We start from the raw sequence: 17983 nt of genomic DNA on the forward strand, positions 1-17983 counted from the left end.
TACACAGTTCCAATGGCACAGAGGAGTCACACACAAGGATTGGGTCTTCCAGGACGTAGTGGATGCATGCCCAAGCTCAGAAGTGACTTTCTAGTGCAATATTATAACCCATTAAACACCCTCAGGTCATCACTGAAACACCAGAGGGAGATAATCCACCTTCCTCACCTTGAGGCATCTCCCCACCATCCTTGGTAGGGTACCAGTAGTTCCACCTAGTCTCAGAGATACCCATCTCCTACCACCTCCCTGCTAGGGCAAGAGATGATTCTTTCCTTAGCGTTTGTAAAGTGCTTTGCAGATATAAAGCTCTGCCTAAGTGCTAAGTGATTCCTACCCATCTTCTGCCAATGATTAAAGGCAGAGATTAACTCCTTTCCCCTCCTCTTAGCAACAGGGGTGAGCAGCCTGCAGCAGGAGGAGAGCCAGCCTGCTAGCCTCAGCCTCCCGATGCTACAACATCCCCTTTCCCCCTCAAAGCCACCCCAAGTTTATTGTGTGTCTTCCTGGACACCACCTTTTTAGTGTGCCTTGGATGGGGGCAGCAAGTCAGCCTTACCCTGTGCTCTGCAAGAGTGGGTGATGCGATGGCACTTACACAACTGCTCTAGGGGAGCTCCTGAACAAGCTCTCAGCAAAGGGAATGACACTGCTCTTTCCTGAAGGATCTACAAGGAGGAAAAGTAACTTGGTTTTGCTTTTAAAAGCATTTTACTTTTAGAAATTACTTGAAATTCAAAGGGGTTTCTTTACTTCTAATTCAAGACAGTAGAGAAAAGGTCACCTTTGGGACCTAAACCCCAGGGACAGTATTTTACTGCCCACTGAACAAAGCCCCCGTGCTTCTGAAGGGCCTGTAATGTGTGAGGATCAGGAACACAGTATCCCAGGTTAAACTGTGGGGCTTGGACATGAAGCCCAGTTCACTTCCATGCACTTGAGGTTATAACCAGTGTGCACTGATGGAAATACAGTGTTCCAGTCCTGACTCGATGGCATTTGATGCCACTCGGTTTGTGTGGTGTCCAGGACAGAACAGCCCTGACCCACGTCTAGGGCTCCAAGAGACTACTCAGTGACCACAGCTAAAGGCTGTGGGATACCAGGATAAGGATAACAGGAGCTGTGAGCCTGGGAAGCACAGCATCCTCCCACAGTGGAAAGATCACAACTAATGAAGGGGGAAGGAGAGCAATGAACATCTCTGTGATTACAAGGAAGTTAAAAAGGGCATTTTCCAGTGAGGGAGGACAGAGCTCCAGTGAGACTGTTTGACCACTGCAGAGCTTGAATACAAAGGGTTTGTGTCAAGGAAAGGCCTTTTTCCAGGTCACAGTACATTTAAACTCTCTCAATAGACAGTTTCTCTCCTGCTCCCACCATTGGCAAGTCCCTGCCTGGAAAGGTCTTGGAGGCTCCTCCAGGCCCTGAGGCTCTGCATAGCAGTGCTCAGGGAGTTCTCCTGGTACCTTGGTCAAGCTTGGCCATGTGCAATGGAGAGGCAGCCAAGGGAGGGTGGGCGAGGGATGCACAATGTTTCCCCCCAGGCTCTGAGCCACTTGAAAAGCAGAGGACTTGCAATTGTACCTGCCCATCCTCTATCCCCTTGGATCCCAGAGGGAACAGCACAGGAAAGGAAAGGAGGAACGTGCTTTTAGCCGAGGGAAAGCCTCCCTATTTGCTTAATAAATACCTTCCAAGAAGCTTAGCAGCTCTGTAAACATACAAGAGATTTCAATCCTCTTGTAATTTTTGTACTGAAAAGGAGTATTTTTGCAATACTCTCGTAATTTTCAATACTCTTGTAAAAGTCCATCTTTCCCCTGAACTCCCAATGACAGAGGCTGGCACTGATCTGCGGTTATGGCATATGGGTGGTGTGAGGACCCAGCAGAGGCTCCCAGGCTCCACAAGGGCCTGGCACATAACACTGGGTGTTGAGAAGCCTGTTGTTGTTTGAAGTTGATCCATCCAAGCAGCTCCAAGATGAGGGTCCTGTCAGGCCTGCAGGAATGTGGCCAGCTCAGAGTGGTCCAGGGAGCTGAGAAGTGATGGTGCTGACATCCAGAACTCTTTCTGGCAAAGGAGGGATGTGCAGAGGGCTTTGGCTCTTCAGAATAGTGTCCTTCCCTCTCAGGAGCAGCCTGATGGTCACTGAACACAGAAGGACTCAGGGGAGAGAAAGCACAGTGCCAGCCCTGTTCTTACTGTGCCTGGCCAAGGGAGGGGAGACTGCATGTGGGGAGAATACAGCCCCAATGGCTTTAGAACAGGAGTGTCCTACAAAAGCAGTGCCCTATGGAAGTGGGATGGATTGGATCTTGGGCCAGATCCAACCTGGTAGTGCAATAGGGCCCAAAGTCTCAATCCATTCATTTCCAAACCCACTGACATGGTAGCAAGGCAGGGATCTGGCCTGGCTCCCTCAATCTGTTCAATCCTTGAGCTTCAGAGAATCCACCCCTTCAGCCCAGAGAATTCCCTGAAGCAGGATATGTCACTCCCAAACTCAGCAGGTGCCCTGGGGCAAGGAAATCTGCCTCCAAAATGCCATGAGACAGGCTGAGGTAGGGAACTTCCATCTACCTTTAGAGATTCAAGCCCTGTGAGGCAATGCTGCTTCTCCAGCCCATCCTCCAGCCACCACTGTGTCACCCCCAGAAGGAACATTTCCAACTGTCTCCTCTGATCTGAACTGCCCCATGACCACCTCCTCCTCCTCCAAGCACTATCCCAGCGCTCAGCCTATGGGATCAGCTCTCAGAGCTGCACCCCTTTTACCCTGCAACTAGAGGGCTGAAATCATGAGGTCGTCCTGCTTGGCAGGGCTGGTTACATGCCCAGAGGGGGTGGAAGTCCGGATTTTCTCAGTAGCCAGACACTCCTGGCTGCTCACACCTGTAGGAGTGATGTCCATGAGTTCTCCGGATGAACTAAGGGGGAAAGAGGGGGACACAGAGATGCCCGACGAAGGATCTGTTGAGCCTGCAAACAACCTCGGGGGCTTAGGGACTAAGTTGGGTTCATATTGTGCCCTCAACAGGATCTCTTGATCACTGACAGATTTGGGCATCTCTGCAAAGTCACTGGAGCTGTCTGACACCATCATGCAGTAGATGTCCTGGAAGGAGCTGCTTTTGCTATCCAAATTAAAGAGGCTGTCTATGAACTCAGCAAATTCCAACACTTGGGGACTGGGAACATCAGTGAGACGTCCATTCTGGAGGGACAACTCCTCACGAGGGGGTAAGGAAACACGGTCCCCCTCGCTGCTGGCTCCCTCCTCACTGCAGCGTCGTTGTGGGGTAGTGCCACCACTGTTGAGCACGTTGTCAGGGGGCTGAGTCTCTTGGGAGTGCTTGGAGAGGCTGTCAGCAGCCAGCAGCTCTGTCCGGGAGCTGAGGGAAGGGTTTTCCTCAGGGATAACAGGGTCTATATAAAAGCAGTGTGTCTCATCCTTCTCCATGACAGCATGGAGGCTGGGAGAGCCCCGGATGCTCCGGAAACCAGAGGAGCGCCTGGAATCAAAGCTGTACAGGGATTCATTGTCTGAGAGGCTCTCCATGGTGGCCAGAGGGGCACGGCGGTCCTGCAGCTCCACAGAGAGACGTTCCTTTGTGTCCAGGAGCAGCAGCTCCACGGGGTCTTTCTGCACAGGGGAAAGTGGCTTCGTCTCATAAAAGCCTTCCAAGCTGATCTCAGAATGGGATTTGCTCCTGCAATGAGAAACAGACAACGTGAGGTTGCATCACATCAGAGAACCAGCCACAAGCTGCTGCAACAGCCCCAGGAACCAAGCACAGAGGTCCTCATACACCCTGGTTGCTCTAACCAGAGCCCTCCACAACTGCAAGAAACCCCTTATGTCTCCATGCTCCCACCTGGAAGTATTGGGTACAGCTTCTCCCTTCTGCAAGCTCAGGTTCTTGCCCTTCTGCCTTCTCTCCTGGCTAAATATGTTCCCTCTCAAGCACCATTTTCACTTAGGACCATGGTTCTGCTCCCAGTGAAACCTGCAGTGCTCCCAGCTGAAGTTTCCACACACGCAAAACCCTCTCTCTGTCTTAAGAGAAGACTGGGGCACAAGAGGTTGAATCAGGCCTACAATTAACTTCTTACTCTTTCTTCACACTCTGCAACCATTCCAGTCTCATGCCTTCCCCTCCTGCTCCATGCTGGCAATCCCTGCTTTGCTACCACCAATGCCAGGAGGCTGTTAGAACATTGCCCATGCCTAATTCAGCGATCATTTCAGGTGGCAGAATTTAAGACAGGTGAAAAAAGCAATTTATTCAGCTTAAGACAAACGAAGATCTTTAGAAAGACAGCAGCTACACAAAGGATCAGGCAGGGCTCCTCCAGAAAGACACCGTGTCAAAGACACAGGGAAGGAGCTCCCCACACCAGGCACACACAAAGCCCGAGATGAGCTGCAGCCAAAGCAACAGCCCTAAAGACAAGACCTTAAGGGATAGTTTGGGTTGGGAGGGAGCTTATAGCTCATCCAGTTCTAACCCCCTGCCATGGGCAGGGACACCTTCCACTAGAGGAACTTGCTCCAAGCTTCCTGAGAAAAGGAAGGAATACCTGGGAAAAGAGCCTGAGCTTGGCAGAGGACTGCTGCACCTGCCAGGAGGACCTGATGGAGAGGGAGAAGCTTTTAAGTTAGGCCAGGTTTTGATCCCTTTACCTTCAATAGTCATCTAAGTGCAGGTTTCCAGAACCCCAGATAAGGGAGCGTGACACAGTAAACCGGTTCTAACCTTGGATCAAACACAACCAGCCTACAACCATTCCACTCTGGCACCTCCCTGAAGCCTCTCTGCCCTCTCCCTCATCCCTTTCAGATCTCAGAATTTCCCCATCTGTTTTCACTCACCTCAAAGGGAAGCAGCTCTTTGGGTGTGCACAGAAACCACTGCTCCTCTCCCTGCTGCTTGACCTACTTCACTGTCTCAGGCTTATTGTTTCATCTCAGCTGCAGTTTTGCTCCTAAGTTCTCCTTCACTGTTTCTGGCCATTATCATTCTCTCTGAGACAAGAACCTCACCATTTCCATATTATTTGCTGTCTTTTGTTTCTTCTAAGCTTAAACCCCACTCATGTTATCTCAAGGATGCTCACTACAGACCATCTCACCCTCCCTCTTCCCACGCACACAGAGAGCTTCTTGTTGGGTCTCTACCTGTAATCTCCATAGAAGTGCTTCCCTTGCAAAGAAATAATCTTCTCCCACCCACGATGTTGTCTTTGTTTCCACTCACAACCACCATTTGCTGTCTGTGACTATGAACTATCTTTCTTCCCTCATCTCCCCTGTTTTGTCTGCAAATTTGCAATTCTGCCATGGAAATTGTGTTGCAGCTTCGAAATAAGCCTTTGCCCACATTTTTATACTTATTTTCTTTGCTTCTTGCAGATCTGGGGTCCTGCAATGCCTCAAACATCATCCAAAAGTCTGCAAGGAGTGTCTCTGCCATAGGCTCCTAGAGGAAAGCTGTTCACACACACCACCAAGAACAAGCTCTTTCCCCTGTCACTCCATGACATACCTTCTAGATGTTCCTCCACCTCTCATTTGCCAGGACAAGGATGCCAGGACACACTTCCCGGTTCTCCTCACCTTGCAGCACACAAAGGATTTCCTCCCTCCCAACATGACATAGGCCGCACTGAAGCTAAGCAAAGCCCCCCCAAAGGCAGCCTCTGGATCCACCCTTCCCACAAACATCAATCACAACACCCCAAGAGAAAGAAGGCCCACAAAGAGCCAACAACCATTAAAGAAACCAAAGAGCTCTTTACTTAGTACTGCTGTTTCTTCTGTCCGCTGTTATGGCTCCAGTTCCGATCTGCACTGAGGGGCCACTGGGCAAGGGCTGACTCTGGAAGATCAGTTCTGGGGTGAGATCCACTTCTGTAGGACTCACCATCACTTTGGCTGCAGAAAGTAAAGCTGTTTTCCCTTTGTTGTAATTCTCCAGGACCTATTCAAGGGAAGCAGAGGAACAATCAGTGCTTTAGTGGAGACTGTTCTCAGCTCAGGGCTCTCAAACAGCTGGATTTGCCTCTGTTTCTTACCAAGGCCTGCAAGGTAAAGGCCTGTTTCATACCCTGCAAGCACAGGGTAAGATCTTGAGATAAAGGGTCACATCAATACATTCTGATATACTTTATCCTGCCCAAATGCCCTGCTGGGAATTCAGTGCTGGGGAGGTGCCTTCACATCAGCAGGGCAGAGGAGATGTGACTAAACCTCCATGGTAGAGCTGCATGGCTGGGAACTGTAGAGCTTAGGGACAGAAACCCGCTCTACAACCATCCTGCATCAGCTCAGTCACTCATCAGGCCCTTAGTGACATGGGTCAGTGGTGGCCTTGGCAGTGCTGGGGAATGGTTGGACTCGATGATGTTTTCTAACCTGTTGATTCTATGATCCTAACTCTTTGCATTACCTTGTTGAGCCCTTCCATGACCACGTATGGGAGGTGTTCGTGCAACATCGCCGGCGAGATGATCACTTCATTGAATGCCTTATTGTCACCCCAGATGGCAAAGTAAGTGGGATCCTCTTGCTCACAGCAACTGGAAGAAGAGTTGGGATCCAAAGAGAGGGAAAGGCAGAGAGCAGCGGATGAAAGAACAGGCCAATATTTTTGGCATACAAAAGAAACAGCAGGTTGCAGAGATGAAAGCAACAGGAGGGGAAACAGAGGGAAAAGATGTTAAAGTACACATGGTCCTGCCATTGTTCCAAACTGCACTAGCCAACAGTGACATGACCATCTTTGGCTGGATGGGGCTTGGAGCAAGCTGCTCTAGTGGAAGCTGTCCCTGCCCATGGCAGTGGGTTGGAATTGGATGAGCTTTAAGGTCCTTTCCAACACAAACCATTCTATGATCTTTTTATTCTGACAGCAATCACTGTCACTATAAGAGAGTGTGTAGGGGGCAAAAAATCACCTTCATAGATGGGTTCCTGTCTTGAGAAGTCTTTTCCTAAGGGTAATTTCAACCCGCACTGTGGGCTGGTTGTGCTGCCCTGCAGATACTCACCAGCACTGCTCTGCAGGGTGATTGTGCACCACGTGGATGATGCGGCCTGGGGGGTACAGGGGTGTGCTTGCAGACAGGGCAATAGTCAGGTCACTGGGGTGGGTCCAGAGGCGGTTACTCGTGACTGAGTTCTCCTCTGTCTCTTCAGGGAGCTCTGTCTTGGGGATGCACTTTGTGGCACCCACAATGATGCGCCACTGTCCAACAGCAAGAGAAATGAGGGAGAGTGTTGAGGTGAGAAAAGCAACACAGAAAGGCAGAGTCATCTCAAGGCACTACTGGGAGGTTTCAACTGAATACCTGATACCATAAAAACCAGGTCTTGCACCCAAACTGCTTAAATAACAGACCTAGAAAGAGAGAGAATCCTGCCTGGAAGAGCTGTTTCTTCCTTTCCCAATTTTAGAAGCAGCAACATCTCAGCCTTCCAGTATCTAAGGGGGTGAGAAGAAACTTGGAGAGGGGCTTGGGACAAGGGCCTGGAGGGACAGGCCAAGGAGAATGGCTTTAACCTGACAGAAGGGAAATGGAGATGAGCTCTGAGGCAGAAGCTGTTCCCTGGGAGGGTGCTGAGGCGCTGGCACAGGGTGCCCAGAGAAGCTGTGGCTGCCCCATCCCTGGCAGTGCTCAAGGCCAGGTTGGACACAGGGGCTTGGAGCAGCTGCTCCAGTGGAAGGGGTTGGGGTTGGAGCTGGAGGAGCTTTATGCTCCCTTCCATGATTCTATGATTCCTTCTTTTTGCTGGAGGATTTTGCAGAGTTAAGGATCTAGAGTAAGCACCAACTCATCCCCCAGCTGATTACTTGGTATCTTCCAGGCTAAATAAGGTAGATGGAATCTGAATGTTTAATGTACAAACAGAAGCAATACATTATACAACACAGACAAAACAATCTGTTTAGGCTTTTACACACTAAAACCCCCCAAAATTCACCATAACCCCCAAAGCCAAAACACAAACCCCATAGAGCACTAACAAGAAAAATAAACGTAACTCAGTTCTCTCCCTCTATGGGTCATTTCTGTAATATTTTACCCTCAATAATTTTAATGCCTTATGGGTTTTTTCCACCTCAGCCTAATGATAAAGAAGCCTGGGGAGGAACAACTTCCCACATATCCTATCTTCAAAACATGAACAGACCGCTTATCCTAGAACAGCACCAGCAGTGTCTACACACAGACAACTGTTGTACTCCCTAGCCTGTTACCATTTGTTACTGGCCAAGAACAGCTACAGTTGGAACACAGACTTCAAAACAGGCTTAGAGGAGAAAATATCCTGCTCAGTGTAGCCCTGCGGTGGTGAACTTGTGATGTGTGAGGCAGAGTCACCGTGCAGCCTGCAAATGAAGCACAGCCCTTTGCACTCACCCTTCTAGCTGCCTTCAAGCTCTTATCATCACTCCTCTGGTCATGCAAGTAGTGGTCACAGTGGGCTTTTGGAGAAGAGAAGGCTCAGGGGGGACCTGATGGCTCCAAGTGCCTGAGAGGAGGATGGAGCCAGGAGGGGCTGAGCTCTGCTCCCAAGGAACAAGGAATAGGACAAGAGGAAACAGCCTCGAGCTGCACCAGGGCAGGTTTAGATGGAGCTGAGGAACAATTCCTGCCCCAGAGGGTGCTCAGCCATTGGAACAGGCTGCCCAGGGCAGGGCTGCAGTCACTGTCTCTGCAAGTGTTCACACCCTGTGGGGATAAGGCCTCAGTGCCATGGGTTAGGGATGGCCTTGGCAGTGTTGGAGAACAGTTGGACTGGATGAGCTTAAATGTCTTTTCGATCCTGGTTGATCCAGTGATTCTATGACTTGAGGAGAGCTGGAGGGCAGGAGCAGTGTGCAGTATTGCTGTGTGACACTACAAGCTCACCATCACTGCCCAGAGACACTTTGGGTGTCTGCTGACCTTTACCCTTACCTTTGGTTTGTTACTTCTCTGAAGAACATCCAGAAGCTGCCGGCGGAATCCCTCCAGCTGAGAGAGTCCAATTCTGGAAAAGAGGAAGATGTGTCAGGGAACAGGACTATAGGAACACACAGCACAGAACAAGAAACTGCTACAAAAGCTACTACAAGAATACAACACAGATCATTTCAGAGGAGGGTTGTGGCATCAGCCAGGACCAGTAACCATGGTTAAGAGGCTGCAGGAAACCATTATGACAATGAAGAAGTACAAAATGTAACAGAGTGAGATCCGTGAACACAGATATGAGAAAGATCAATGAACAGGTAAGGGAGATGATGCAATCACAGGAACAAGTGAGCAAGGACAAGTATAGGATGACACAGAACAGGTAAGTGAAGGTGCTACAGAGTTATGTGGCACCATTAGATTATAGGATGGAAACAACTTTGTCATACAGGTTACCCAAAAGCATATTCAGTACTTTTCCTCCACTGAATTCTTTATGTGTACAGACAAATGTCACCATTTATCCAAGGTCACAGAATAGGGGCAGAAGCAAAAGGAAAACTCGGTTGGGTTGGCTCCTAATCCAATGCCCCATTCAGCAGAACATGTCCCAGCAGGAGAGGTGAGAGATGCCAAGACACAAGAAATGAGGGAGCTGATTCAGAGATGTGAAGTGATACGGAATAAGTATTCAGGGGCAGACAGCACAAAATGAGATGACAGGACATTTAGTTCAGAGCAGCGTGTAAAGAAGTCCAAGATAACAAAGGCAAGATGGCATTGACATGTCAGATACTGCCATTAGAGGCAGGATATTCACCCTTTTCTTTCATATAGGCAGCTGAGAGATGGCCAGAGATAGGCCTGTAAAAAGCTGTGTGAAACACCAATACAGATGTCCAGGTGAAAGATGCAGCAATACAAGAAGACAAGGAAGAAGTAATAAGGACAAGGTGAATGAGGAAAGTGGAAACAGATATGATTGAGGTGTTTGTGATAGGAAGGAGGTGACTTATGTGTAGAACAGATACTCATCAAGACATTGAGACACTTCTCCACTTGCCTGGGCACTAGATCTTTGCCAAGCACGACTGCAGTCACAAACTCTTTTGAATACTCCATGGCATCCTCACTGGAAGAGAAACAGGACCAAGAAGAGAAACAGGACCAAGAGTGTTTCACTAGCAGCAAACTGCACTTCATCCCCAAATATGACACTGGTGTCAGACTAGTTACCAAACAGCCATAAACCCCAAACCCCAAGATGCTCAAGGTTTTGGGGACTTGCATCTTGGTAAAGAAAAGCTGAATTATTCACATCTCACGTCCCAAGTAACATTCCTCTGCATATGGCTCTGAATATACTTGGAAAAGTACTTTAATTTGATGCTTCATAGTCATTTTCCACGTTTGGGAATGGCCAGGACAGCAGAAAGTAAGAAGATATCTCATCCTCCTGAGACTACTTCACAAAGATGCTGTAGAACTAAGGTGGCCACTTTCTGTAGCAACCTGAGAACTAAGATAAGAGGGAGTTAAAGCTTCCACTCTATGAGCTGGTTCTGCAGTCAGCCACCTTCTTAGAGATGTTCCAAACCAGTTTCCACAAGCAGAGGCTGCATCACTGACCTAGAGGTGATCCTGGGCATGAGCCACAGCATAACAGAAGTGTGGTAGTTAAAGGCACCCCTGAACCAGTTGAGGTAACACAGCACAGCTTGGCCTGAGGCATGTTAGGAGTGGAAACTGAGCAAAAAGCTATTAACCCTTAAGAAACATCCTACAGAGCAACTCCTACTGCAGCTGAAGACCAGGGATAACTATCAAAGCAAGGCCAGTATCCAGATACATCAGCAGGATGGCATAAAACCCTTTGCCTGCTCCTGGAACATGATGCAGTAACTATCACAAGAAGCTTCTGATAACCCATAGCTGCTTTTAAGTGCCCCCATGAGGTTTGCCATAACTAGAAAGACTTTCTGTCACTTCACAGCAACCAAGTGGGAAGGTTTGGTTTGGCTGCCACATAAATAACATGATCAGCAGGTCTGTCCCAGTCTACAGTGGGAGGAATTCACCACACTTCTCTTTAAAGATGTCCATGGCAGCTACCCTAGATCCCTCCTACAGCAAAGGGAGAGAAACAGGCACCCAAGAAACACATGAATCTGACCTATTGTAGGCACTCACTTTAGAATGACAGAAATAACCCTCCAGAAGTGCCAAGTTCTTTGTCAGCTGCAAAAGGAGTCCAAACAACCACATCAACTGATGTAGAAATCGACACTTGGTCAGATATCTCCCTTATTGTACATCTATTCCCAGCAGGTGGGGAGAGGAGTCACTGGCACTGTGCAGAGAATAAGGAAACTGTTGTAGTGGAAGGTGGCCCTGCCCATAGCAAAGGTTGGAACTGGATGAGCTTTAAAGGTCCCTTCCAACACAAACCAGTCTGTGAGTCTATGGGAGTGCACCTTGTCCACTCAGTGAGCATTTTCCACTAGTCAGGGTGAAATCAGAGCTATAGCCACAGACAGCTAAGTCACAAATCAGGGTATTTGGGAAACTGGCCATATGCAATCACAACCTAAACTACATCACAGAGCAAAAGTTGGAAAGGCTGAAAGCTCTTGGCATTTTCCTGCAAGCTTCTCAGAGCAGAGACTTGTCTTTTACTGCTCCTCAGAGCATCACAAACAGGAGCTGATCCAGCTACAGCTACACCCCCTCCACTCTCACCAGTACATCCCAACACCTACCTCAGCAGCCCACCTGGAGGAGAATAGGCAAAGCACTTGAGTGATGGGTACTGCGGACGCAAGAGGAAGGACAGAATGGCAGCTGTGCCAGCCCCTAGGGAATGACCAACCACGATCAGGCCATAGTGTTTTGTTCCTCTCCCCTGGAAACAAAAGCCACAAAACATGAAATTGAGCTCAGAGCAAAAGGTAAGTCCACAGTCCCCAAATCTGTCCCTTTTCCCCTGTTCTAAGTCCTTCCTATACATGAGTACTCCAGCTCACCAGCTCCTCCAGCAACAGGAACTAGTGAGGGTATGTTAGATGTGAAGTGGAAGCAGAGCTCTGATTTACACTGCCTAGGCTAAGCCACAGTGGCACACTCCTGCCCTGCAGTGCTACTGAAGGGATGCCAGATTTCATTCTCTTGTTATTCTCTCCTACATCTCTATCAGGCAGTGTTTGACCTACGGGTCTTCCATAAAACACAAAAGGGAGGAAGAAAAAGGGAATGTGCACAAGTTATCTAGGATTTGATATGAGCCTTCTGATAATATCTGACTCCAGGCTCACAAACTGAGGTCTCCAGGTTCTAGAAATTACTTCCTTTCAGGAATTCCAACACTGAACAGCTGGAATCCAAGTAGCAGTTTGATAGTAGTCTAGATGCTCTCAACAGCAGGACACTGCTCAAGTGATAAAGAGACAGAAGTATTCCTTAATGTTTTATACTGTTCTTGTTATCCAGCACCTGGGGATACACTGGGACTTCTTGCAGTAGATTACAAGGCACACATAGAACATAAGGGCCAACCCACAAGAAGAACCTATCCTTGTGTCATTTTCCTTCTCAAGGCCACCTCCAAGCCACCACCCTGCCTGTTACAATCAGTAAGACGAATCCTGGGAGAGATTTAAGACTTTATACCCCTCACTTATACTTTATCCCTGAAGATCTGTTGCTGGTAACTGGAATTGCTGGTTTATTGTTAAGAAACGGTGCACTGGGCTAGACGAGCCTTTGGGAGGACCTGGGATGGCATTAATGTTCTGGTCACAGCACTTTGTCAGGTACTTTGCGCTGGCACAGGGTGCCCAGAGAAGCTGTGGCTGCCCCATCCCTGGCAGTGCTCAAGGCCAGGTTGGACACAGGGGCTTGGAGCAGCTGCTATAGTGGAAGGGGTTGGGGTTGGAGCTGGAGGAGCTTTAAGCTCCCTTCATCCCAAACCAGGCTGGCATTCTATGATTCTGATTCAAGTTTAGGGGAACCACTGAGGCTTTTATCCCTCTCTTCATTCTTCCTTTAGCTACTGCTGTTTTCCCCATGGGAACTGCTCAGGCCAAGCACTCTTTGGGCATGGGTAGAAGAAAGCTGTCTGATAGCAGGGAATCAGGCAGTTCAGAAGTTCCCTCCCAAAGAGGGACACGCTGTGCTATTACTGACGTACAAGCTAAGGTAAGCTGCTTCCTAACACCTCTCTTGGGTCCTCTGATAGTTGTCTATCCCAAGAAATGTGCACACAGAGGCAGTCAGCATGGCATCCCATTGCTGTCTCCAAAGAGAATCTCCATAGAAATGAGATTTTAGTTCCTGTCGATTTGGTTTTAGTGTTCCCTGTCCTGCAATGCCACCAAATGGGATTTCCTACCTTAGCTTTGCCTGAGAAAAACAAAACCCATCATCAGAAGCTTTGTAGTGTTGGTGGTTTCACAATAAATAAGTCTTGGGGGAATAATGAATGAGTTCCCTGTGGGGCAATCCAGAGTGATGGAAAGATTTGGGAAATCAGAACAACATTTAGGGACACTGAGGTTTCCCTAAAACCAGTGGTTTAGGGAAATCACTTCTGTATAGCCCACAAGGATAAGGGACAACTAATACTCACTAAGTCTCTTCCAAAAGCTTGCGAAAGCACCATCTCTTGTTCCAATTTCTTCTTGATGTACTCAGCAGACAGCACCATTCCCTGAGGAAACATGAAGGCAGAACAGGATGTAAATGGTCACATATCAGCTCCCCAATCTGAACATTTAGCAGACACTACACTGCCCCGAAGGCTGGATAAGCTCCAGAGTGCCACACAGCATGTGTCAGGCTTGAGGAAGAAGACTGACTCCACTCCACAGTGAGGAATAGACTTCATTAGGCAGATGTCCTCCCTCCCTGCCTACCAGAGCCACAAACTGCTTGCAAGTAATGACAGCTCTTAAACTAAGGTAATGCTCAAAGGCTTAGCCCTGACCTCACAATGCAAAGTCCAGGAAGAAAATGAACCAACCACAACAAAACAACCCACTGTTTAAACACCAGGTTGTGGCAGGGGGTTGGAACCAGATGAACTTGGAGGTCCCTTCCAAACCCAACCATTCCATGGTGCTATGATTTTATGATTATCACATATTATTAAAGGGGTTTTATTCACTGGAAGCTAAGAACTGCTAAAACAAGCCAACAGTCTGGATCGAAACATTTATCCTCCCTGCTGATGGCTGCAGCTGAAGAGTGTTTCTCCCTCTGTAAGAATTACAGATGCAGCTGATCTGTTACAAACAAGCAACTATCATTCAGTCCATTGCATAAATAGAACCATAGAATGGTTTGGGATGAAGGGAGCTTAAAGCTCCTCCAGCTCCAACCCCAACCCCTTCCACTGGAGCAGCTGCTCCAAGCCCCTGTGTCCAACCTGGCCTTGAGCACTGCCAGGGATGGGGCAGCCACAGCTTCTCTGGGCACCCTGTGCCAGCGCCTCAGCACCCTCACAGGGAACAGCTTCTGCCTAAGAGCTCAGCTCAGTCTCCCCTTGGGCAGGTTAAAGCCATTGCTTATAATCAGTTCTTGGTTATGCCTTTACTAGAGTTTAAATCAGTTCTGGGTGAACCTGAAGTACAAGGGCTGAAAACCAGTCCTGTAGTCCAGGGTGAACATGGGTTAACAGAAACGATCTGCTTGAATATGGTGATCACAGACCTCAAAGCATTCCCATTGCCTGGGCTGGTCTAAAGCCAGGAAGATCACCTCCTCTGCTATTTTGCATTACACCCCTACCTGAAAACAGCTGAAGTACAAAGTGAACGCTATTGAGCACTGATGAATCTCTGTGACATAGAATCATAGAATGGTTTGGGTTGGAAAGGACCTTAAGAGCATCCAGTTCCAACCCCCTGCTTTGTGCATAAAGGAACTGATGCCCCTCTCAAAAAGCAAAGCAATGTGGAGCATTCAAAGCCCTCAACATCAAATACATCATCAAACCCAATGTGAGCCCTGAAGAGAAAGAACAGACCATGGTGATTGTGCTGAGCCTGCAAATGGGACACCTGTAACAGCACCAGCACCATCAAAAGCAGATGCCACCATACCCTATGCCTCTGCAGCATTCAGAGGAGTCTCCAGTTCCTTCTCTAATGAGAAGTGAATGACAAAACTACTTACATAAAGTCCTAACATGAATTTAGGATGCTATTTTTGAATAGCATGACCTAAATCTGTGGTGATATTAATAATGGGCTGTTAGTCAGGCTGATAGCGATAGGTTTGATAATGATATTCTAATATAGACAGTGATTTTAATAGTATGGAATGAGCCTTTCATCACTGCAGTGTTAAATGTAGACTTGTCATTTAAATAGACCCCGTTTCCTAAGTTTTCAAGGAATAAACCTATTTGGGTTTAGTTATGGAAGCTCATATGTAAATAACCACAGTGGAGATGGAAGGAAAGGCAAATAGTCTATTGCTTTGCAGTCTGAAGGCATGAAACTGTTCAGGGATCTTTGAATTGGGGTAAAAACCCATAAAGGGGGTGTATTGGGTAGAATAAAGAGCTTGAATGGGAAGTTCTTGCTATTACTGAGTGTTCTATGGAAGCGGGAAGAGCTGTCACCATGGCTGAGCTTCCTTCTGGCAGCTTCTTGTCATCCCAGCTGGCTCAGCAGCACAAATCAACCTCCATAACATCATCATTTTAGGAGTTTTGTTCTATATAAGTTCACCAGAGTTAAGTGTTCATTGATGTTCTCGCCTTATGATTCCGTTAAAATGAGGTTTTTTATAAAATCAGTGGGTTTTATTTCAAATACTGTGAAGCTGGATTGGTTTTTGTGGTTCATTCTCCTATAAATTCTAAAAATCCCTCTTTTTTTCTGGCATGCTAAGCCCTGAATGTTAGTTACAGCTGTGAGTTTTGATGCAAAATAGCTCAGAGACCTCTACAAGAAACCTGGAGAGGGGCTTTGAGCAAGGGCCTGTAGGGACAGGCCAAAGAGAATGGCTTTAACCTGCCCAAGGGGAGACGGAGATTAAGGCCAGGTTGGACACAGGGGCTTGGAGCAGCTGCTCCAGTGGAAGGTGTCCCTGCCTGTGGCAGGGGCTGGAGCTGGATGGGCTTTAAGCTCCCTTCCAACACAAACCAATCTGTTTCTATGCTATATTAACTGTGGCATCCACAGCATCCCAAGCAGTGAAACCCTTTGAGCTGTGGTAGCAGTGAAGCGATAAGGCAGCTCATGTGAACATCAAGAGGTTTAACATGTGGGATGTCTGATCGGCACCACATGAAGCCCAGCACCAGGAGAGCTCTGCAGGTGGAGATAAGAGGCCTGTTGGATGGGCACAGGACAGAACCAGCAAGAACAAGAACTGACATCAAACAACTTACAGGAAGCTCCCGGACGGCCGAGTCCTTTGCTCCAAATTAAATGTGTTTGCAAAGCACTTCATTTATTTGTGTAGTCAAGTTGACTTCTGGACATTAAAAATGCATTAGGATGGAGGATTTAAATTCTATTATCTCCATTAGTTTCCCCTCAGGAATCAGCAGCACATTATAGTCTGAAGATTCATATTGATAATAACTTGAGATAAAGCTATAGCTCTGTATTAGCAACAGTCAAAACAAGAAATAACATAAAGGCCAACTAAAACCTCAATGTAGAACCAAGGGAATGAGCTGATAATGTTTCATGTAAGTCACTGGCACATGAATGCTTTCCCATGGAGATCAAAAGAAAACCAACTTCTGCAAGGACCCATTAGGAGCTTCTCTGTACATTGGAACAAATTCCCCCTCACTGCCCTTTGCTTTCCTTTCACCTTCCTTTGCATGAGCTGTTGATCACATTGATGTGCAAAGTCATTTTGAGCTAAATGAACTAGCACAAAGCGAAGCAGCAACAGCAGAGACAACACTCCAGCAATGTTAGATCAATAGGAAAGATTCCCATAGCTAAACAGCAGGTCTGTGACAACACACTACCTCTTTTCGCTGCTTCCATAACATGCCCTGGGTAATTGCTGGGTTAATTCCCTCATTTTCTAATTCATTTTCTCCTGGGTGCTTGTAGCCCAGAACCCCCTCGTGTGCTGGGCTGATCCCAACAGCATGAACAGCAGTCAAGGGAAGGGATTCTGCCCATCTGCTGTGCTATGGGGAGACCCCCCCTGCAGCCCTGATCCAGCTCTGGGGCAACAACACAAGAGGGACGTGGAGCTGATGGAGCGAGGCCAGAGGAGGCCATGGAGATGCTGCAAGGGCTGGAGCAGCTCTGCTCTGGAGCCAGGCTGAGAGAGCTGGGCTGGGCCAGCCTGAACAAGAGAAGGCTCCTGAAGGGGAGACCTGAGAGCAGCTCCAGTGCCTAAAGGGGCTGCAGGAAAGCTGGAGAGGGGCTTGGGACAAGGGCCTGTAGGGACAGGCCAAGGGGAATGGCTTGAACCTGCCCAAGAGAGGGGAGACTGAGCTGAGCTCTGAGGCAGAAGCTGTTCCCTGGGAGGGTGCTGAGGCGCTGGCACAGGGTGCCCAGAGAAGCTGTGGCTGCCCCATCCCTGGCAGTGCTCAAGGCCAGGTTGGACACAGGGGCTTGGAGCAGCTGCTCCAGTGGAAGAGGTTGGGGTTGGAGCTGGAGGAGCTTTAAGCTCTCTTCCAACACAAACCAGGCTGGGATTCTAGGATTTTATGAAACAAAAAAGATGCCCATTAGCCGAATGGAAGTACACAACACTTTCCAAGACTACCTACTCTGGGAGACTTGGAGCCTGCAGAGTCCAAACAAGACTTTCTTAGGTGAGCATTTCATTACCAGACTCAACTGAGCATTTGAGCATGTAGCTCTCTATCAACTACTACCCTCTACTTCCCAAAGCTGAGCATCAGAACACATAGAAAAGGTTCATCTTCCAAGAAGAACATCATGAAGGAAGCAAGAGCTCCCACCTCCCCACTCCCATGGAGTTACAACCTCAGTGTCCTGCCCAAAGGGACCCCAAGCAGATGATCAGCATC

The 17983-nt window shown here is 48.2% G+C and overlaps 1 protein-coding gene across 1 annotated transcript in view; it reads right to left on the minus strand.

The window, feature by feature from the left end:
• Window positions 1–26: 26 nt before the first annotated feature.
• DAGLA (diacylglycerol lipase alpha) overlaps window positions 27–17983 on the minus strand; it is a 45251-nt gene continuing 27294 nt past the window's right edge. The window contains exons 13-20 of the mRNA XM_034061466.1: window positions 13592–13672; window positions 11727–11869; window positions 10031–10099; window positions 8971–9043; window positions 7057–7253; window positions 6456–6585; window positions 5806–5987; window positions 27–3716 (exon numbers count right to left, since the gene is read on the minus strand). Coding sequence (XP_033917357.1) covers window positions 2789–3716; window positions 5806–5987; window positions 6456–6585; window positions 7057–7253; window positions 8971–9043; window positions 10031–10099; window positions 11727–11869; window positions 13592–13672 — 1803 coding nt within the window. The 3' untranslated portion in view covers window positions 27–2788. The remainder of the gene's footprint in view (window positions 3717–5805; window positions 5988–6455; window positions 6586–7056; window positions 7254–8970; window positions 9044–10030; window positions 10100–11726; window positions 11870–13591; window positions 13673–17983) is intronic.

Source organism: Melopsittacus undulatus, chromosome 4, assembly GCF_012275295.1.
Source record: "Melopsittacus undulatus isolate bMelUnd1 chromosome 4, bMelUnd1.mat.Z, whole genome shotgun sequence".
Lineage (NCBI taxonomy): Eukaryota > Metazoa > Chordata > Aves > Psittaciformes > Psittaculidae > Melopsittacus > Melopsittacus undulatus.